This window comes from Monoraphidium neglectum, assembly GCF_000611645.1.
Source record: "Monoraphidium neglectum strain SAG 48.87 unplaced genomic scaffold scaffold00942, whole genome shotgun sequence".
Classification (NCBI taxonomy): Eukaryota; Viridiplantae; Chlorophyta; class Chlorophyceae; order Sphaeropleales; family Selenastraceae; genus Monoraphidium; species Monoraphidium neglectum.
Genome location: NW_014012686.1, coordinates 2073 through 8336, shown reverse-complemented (window position 1 = coordinate 8336; position 6264 = coordinate 2073). Strand labels below are relative to the sequence as shown.

The window sequence follows — 6264 nt, the reverse complement described above, 5'->3', positions numbered from 1 at the left end:
CCAAACGCAACAGCAGACGCTTCACGTCGAGTCAGAAACCTGCCGCAAAATTTTCACCGTGCATGTCTTCGATTACCAACCAGCGCGCACGATTGTGCAATGAGACTGCTTGTGGAACGATCATGAGCAATGAGATCGCTCAACGGCGGACGTAACGCATTTGGAACGTGCATGAGTATAAGAAGCATTATAGACCGCGATCACCCGTGATCGGACGGGTGTCTCCCAGGAACTCACCAGCAGGATGGCTCCGTCCTGCTTCGCCAGAGGGGCCGCGACTGTCTTTACTGTACTCATGATTTCATCGCTCATGTTCAGGGCGTGTGCAGGTGCGACATGAGCCCCTTGGTTGCGTGGCAACAGCAGTGACCGCTCTGATGTGGCCGTCTGAGGAACTGTTTCGAGCGTCAATCCTTTTTGGTCCTCAACCTCATATCATCCAGGTGATAGCGGGTCGCCTCCGACCCACCCGCGACCACCGTCATCGCCGCCTCCGCCGCGGTTCCCACCGCCACCGCCTCCGCCGCCCGACGCGCCCGTGGCGGACCAAGACGCCGGCGCAGGCGCCACCACCGCCGCGCACCACAACATCCCCACCGCCGCTGCATCGCGACGCCTCACCCAAGAAGCGGCGGCCTGCCCGCCGCCCCCTACAGACCCCGCCGCCAGCATTGTCAGCCTTGGGGAGGCGTTCAAAGCGCTGCGCCTCAAGGTGCCCGAGGGCGAGGCGCTCGACGTGGCGTCCGCCCGCGAGGTGCGCTCTGCGATCGGCGGCGCCAACGGGACCGCCTACGTGTCCCCGTCACTGACGCAGCAGCCCGGCGGCGCGGCGGCCGGCGGGGCCGCGCCTGCCGGCGTCCGGGCCGCGGTCGCCAACGCGGCGTCGCTGCAGGCGGCCGCAAATGCCAAAGCTGATGTGGCGGGGGATATGCCGAAAGCGCTGCTGTCGCAGCCGGCGTGCCTGGGCGTCGCGCGGGTGACGAAAGTGACGTGCTACACCGACACCAGGACGCTCAACATCGCATCCTTCAGCTATGTCAGCAGCGTCGGCGCAGACGGCCAGGCGTGCGCGGCGTGCCCCAGCTGCAGGAAGGAGGAGGTCGTGATGGCAATCGGCGAGTACATCACGGTGATGGCTGCCTACAACTCCCAGAACGGCATATTCGTCGTCGGCCTGCTGTTCATCACGAACACGGGCCGCTACCTGACGTGCGGCGACCCCAACGCGCTGACCAGCGGCGTGGTCAGCTGGGGCCCGAAGACGGACGCGGGCGGGCCCGTCGGGTACCACCCGCTGCTGGCGGTGTCGTCGGTGACGGCGGTGTGCGGGATGTCGGCGACGGCGCCGTATCTGCAGGAGGTCTTCAGCGCGTGCTTCAGCTTCCGTGAGTGGGCGCTGGGGGGGGGTGGGGGTGAGGGCGCTCATGCATGCAGCTTGCAGCATTGAGTGGGCAGGCGCGTCTTGTGGCGTTTTGTGTGTGTGTGTGTGTGTACGTGTGTGTGTGTGTGCATGTGTGTGTATGTGTGTATTTGTGTGCATCGATGCGTGCATGCGTGTGTGTGTGTGCGTGCGCGCGCGGGCGCGCGTGTGTGTGTATGTGTGTGAGAGAGAGTGTGAGTGTGAGTGTGAGTGTGAGTGTGAGTGTGTGTTTGTGTTCACGCCTGCCGCGGCTGGTGGCCCGTCGCTGCAGCACTGGGCCGCCCACCAGCCCAGACCGGCAGGCTGCAGGGGTGACGCGCAGCGGCCGGGCGGCGTGATCCGTCAAAGCGCTCGCTGTCTGTTGAGGGTTTCCCCGCGCCTGCAGCCATCAGACGGCAACGGCAAGGCTGGCGATGCGCCTGGCTGTTGAGAGTCGGCCCGGGGGCACCAGGCGGGCCCGAAAAGGGGCGAACCCTTTGCAAAGATGCTTAAAAGCAATGCCCTGACTGCTGCAAACATCCGTGGGGCTGCAGGCCAGTGGATTTTGTGCCGGGGATTATATGATATGGTGTTTGCCTCACGCCTGGCTGCACACCTCAGGTTGTTGCAGCTGCCCCCTCATACCCTCTCCCCGCCTCTGCACCTGCCTGCAGCCGGCAACCTGGGCCCGCCGTCGCCGCCGCCTCCTCCCAAGGCCTCACCGTCACCACCGCCTCCGCCGCCGTCTCCGCCGACGTCCCAGATCCGTCTGAAGACGGTCGTTTACTGGTGAGAGCCCTGCCCTGTTTCTGCAGTCACCATGCTTGCTTGTGTGTTGAGTTGATTGGCAAACGGGTGGGGTCTGGTGGTGGGTGCAGGCAAGAGGGTGGAGGCGGAGTGCCCGTGTAGGGCGCCGGGGGGGGGGGGCGAGTTTGGGATGTGGGGCGAGCGAGGGGACGGCGTTTGTTGCAGGGGAGGGGAATCGTGGCGGGGCGAAGCGAGATTACGCAGTGGCAGGTGGAGGGACGCTGCCCTGTATGCAAGAGTGAAGCGAGAGTGAGACATTGGTTTGGAAGGGGCGAGCTGAGGGGAAGGTGGACACCGCTTGGCCAGCAGAGTTGCCTGTGCCCGCCGGGCCCGCCTGCTCCGCCTATCTCACTACCCTCGGCCCCTTTCTGCGCATCCGCCCGATTGCAGGGGCCAGAACGCGTTGTCTGCAGGGTACGGCACGGTGAGATCTCCACCAGCCAGCAGCTGGCCGGGCACCCAGCCGGATTCTGCTTGAACCCTGGGCAGCTGCCCCACTATCCGTTGGGGCAGCCGCACCCTCCTGAACACAACGGAGAGCGAACCGAAGCGGGTGGTTTGGCGCCGCGCAACCCTGGGGCGGCGCCCATTCACCTGCATGCCTGCACCCTCTCTTCTTCAAGGACTCGCCAACCCTGCCCCAGCACTCTCGCTCCGGTCCACTCTCTTGCCTGCGTTACCACATTCTTCTGAAACAGCAACGTTGCCAACAGCTGCCACCTTCACACGCTGAATTGCAACGTTGCACCACGCGTCCTCCCTCGCCCCTACCCCACCTTCAACCCCAGACCTTCGTCGAGAAAGATCTGGATTACTACTGCGCCAACGCCACCGGGAAGTATGACGTCATCAACATTGCCTTCCTGTCGAGCTTCAACGACCCGTTTGCCGGCAAGGGGCCCAACGGCGAGCCGCTGCCGAACCTCAGCCTTGCCAAGCACTGCCGGACCACGTTTGCGTCGCTGGGCGACCCCCAGTTCCCCACCAGCCAGCTGCTGAAGGTGCGTGCATTTGGGGTTAATCGTGGATTTGCTTGTCTATGTGTCTTGAGTCCTTTGCGACCGGCTGTGGCTCTTGCTGCACAGACTCAGTTCATATTTTTTGAAGCTGCTACCTGCTCTGCAAAACATGGGCCCGTCAGCAGGACTGCGGCGTACCGTACAAATCCAATAGGTGGCGCCGTCTGTCCCTGCAGACTCCCCCGCCGCTCGCGCTGAACTCTCTTCCACCCACATTGCTTCCACCCAACCCCTTCGCGGCCCACTTGGCTCTGTGCTGAGTACAGTGCCCCGACATCGGCCAGGCCATCAAGCTCTGCCAGGCCCGCGGCACGCGCATTCTGCTCTCAATCGGCGCCTCCGCCGCCAACCAGGGCTTCTCCTCCAACGCAGAGGCGGCCGCTTTTGCGACCGTCCTCTGGCAGATGTTCTTGGGCGGCACCGCGGCGGGCTGGCCGCGGCCGTTTGGGGATGCGGTGATCGACGGGATCGACCTGGATATCGAGGGGTCCCTCGCGGCCATCTACGGCGGAATCATCGGCGGCACAGTGACCCCGGTGTCAATCGGGCGCACCCCCTTGGCGGCAGAGCCAGAGGCGGTGTCAGGCACCGGCTACACGGCGCTCACCAATGCGCTGCGGTCCCTGTACACCAGCCTGACCCTCAACCCGGGGGCGCGGCGCTACGTCAACACCGCGGCCCCGGCCTGCCCGCTCCCAAACCTCGCGCTCGCCGACGCGCTGAGGGCGGGGTGGTTTGACTACCTGTGGCCGCAGTTCTTCAACGCCAATTGCACATCAGACTCGGAGCTCTTCAACTTTGGATCCTGGTGGGGTTCACGTGGGCGCGCGCGCCTGGGGGGCTGGGCGCGGCGCCTGGTTGGTGGTCCCTGGGCTGCTTGCGATGCGCTCACACCAGCGGACAGAAGCCTGGCACTTAGAATGAGTGGTGCTGTTCCAACGCGCACAATTGCACACATGCACACATGCACACCCACATGTTGATATGCACACATGCGTGCTGTTACGCTCTAAAACACGTACGCAATCATGCGCACACACACACACGACACACACACACACACACACTCACGCACACACACACAAACACGCTGTGCAGGGTGACATGGGCCCAGAACATCAGCATCAACCAGGGCGTGGAGGTGCTGCTTGGCCTCCCGGCCGCCGATTACGTCGCCCCCCGCGGCGGCTATGTCAACATCACGTCGGCCAAGGCCACCATAGACCGGCTCGTGGCCAGGTACCCGACAATCTTCGGCGGCGTGGCGCTGTGGGACGCCGGCGTCGCCGAGACCGAGACGGTCGTCGGCGGCCAGACCTACGGCGGCGCCGTCTCAAACTGGGTCGAGACGAAGCAGCCACCGGTCCCGTCCCCGTCGCCGCCCCCGTCGACGTCGCCATCCCTGTCCCCCTCACCTGCCCCATCGACGTCGCCGATGCCGGGCCCGTCGCCGTCGCCGTTGCCTCCGTCCGGGTCGCCGTCACCAAACCCATCGCCAGGCGCGTCGCCCACCCCTTCCCCAGTGCCATCCACATCGCCGTCGCCGTCCCCGCCGCCACCGCCCCCGCCCCCGCCGTCCCCTCCTCCGCCGCCACCGCTCGCGGGCTCAGCGGAGTTCGCCCTCACGCTGACTCAGCCGAGCGACCAGTACGGCACCGCTGCGTGCGACCCTGCGGTGCAAGTGGCGGCGGTGCCGTCACTCCTGGCGTGGCTGCGGGGCCTGTCGACCACGATGACAAACCCGTTCAATTCACTCACATCTGTCACGGACGTCATCATCATCAACTGCACCACCACGCCCAGCCTGCGCACCGACGGCATTTTCGGGGTGAGTCTTTTGCGCCTACGTGATGAGGGGCATGCGTATATCAGCATGCAGGGGGGCAAATGCTCGCATGTATGCGTGTGGGCTAGAGTGTCCCGCAGGGCAGGTTATTCACAGGAGGTGGCGGAGGCTGGCCGCGCCAACCACCTAGGGCTTTCCCCCGGGCGGTGGGGCCAACCCTAGGGTGCACAGGATTGCAAGCAGCCAGCCAAAGGGTCAGACTGCTCTGGGCGCAACCCAAATTTCAAGGGGATTATTGGCTACACGTTTCGAAGGCTGGGGTCTTGCCTGCTCACTTAGGACTTTTGACGCAGCCGTAGATGCAAAAGGCGCACAAACGTTTGCTGCGCAGCGCCGAGTCCCCCCTCCTGCCCGTCTGCCGCGGCTGCATCCCTGAGCCGGCTCTTGCCACCGTCCCAAAACCGCCCAGTCTTACCCGCGCCTTGCATTAACCCCTACCACTCTTACTCGCACGCAGCCCACCGCCCAGTGGCAGTTCAAGGTGATTGTCCTGGCAGACCAAACCGAAAATGCCATCACCGCCTGCATGCACCTCATCGAGGCCATCGCCAACAATCGCGGCGTCTGCAGCCCAGAGTACTCGACCCTCGGCGTCATGGGCGCCCTCAAGGCGCGCGCTGCGGCGATGAGGGCCGCAGGCATGAAGCTCGCGTCGCAGGCGGCGGCAGCGCCCGGCCGGAGGCTGCTCCAGACGGGGCCGGCGTTCTGCCAGATGATACAGACGCTGCTGGACACGACGTCGTCGTTGCCGGCGCCGTTCCCCTGCCCGACGTACCCCTTCAGGCTGGGATGGACGTGCGCGGGCGCGGTGACAGAGTGTGTGTCGTGCATTGTGCAGGCTGGCGTCAGCAGCGCGGTGACACCGACGGGCTTCCTGAACGCCTCTGTGGTCGGCCGTGAGTTTCCGCTTGAACAAGACGGGGCACACAGGGGCGCCAAGGGGACTGAATGCGCGTGTGTGGGGGGGGGGGCCGTTACGGATGCCAGAAACGGGGTCAATCAGCCACAGCCGCGGGGGTGGCTCTGCACGAGCGCATGGCGGCAAGGTCTGCAGGACGCTGTCCATGCTTGCACCCCTGAGGCCCTCCACCCTCGCCGGCGGCGGCGGGCCTTGCAACACACTGCTCGCCTCTGTCCCCCGCCCCCTCCGCCCGGCCGCTCCTGCCCGAGGCCCTCAGCTGGAGCCCCCACCC

General features: G+C 65.3%; 1 protein-coding gene across 1 annotated transcript in view; it reads left to right on the top strand.

The window, feature by feature from the left end:
- Positions 1–295: 295 nt before the first annotated feature.
- The window catches only part of MNEG_6010 (Chitinase 1), a gene marked incomplete at both ends in the record, with an annotated part of 7845 nt that continues 1876 nt past the window's right edge, over positions 296–6264 (top strand). The window contains 9 exons of the mRNA XM_014045515.1: positions 296–329; positions 657–1385; positions 2074–2188; positions 2597–2630; positions 2995–3207; positions 3492–4033; positions 4324–4567; positions 4862–5053; positions 5529–5967. Of these exons, the coding sequence (XP_013900969.1) occupies positions 296–329; positions 657–1385; positions 2074–2188; positions 2597–2630; positions 2995–3207; positions 3492–4033; positions 4324–4567; positions 4862–5053; positions 5529–5967 (2542 nt within the window). The remainder of the gene's footprint in view (positions 330–656; positions 1386–2073; positions 2189–2596; positions 2631–2994; positions 3208–3491; positions 4034–4323; positions 4568–4861; positions 5054–5528; positions 5968–6264) is intronic.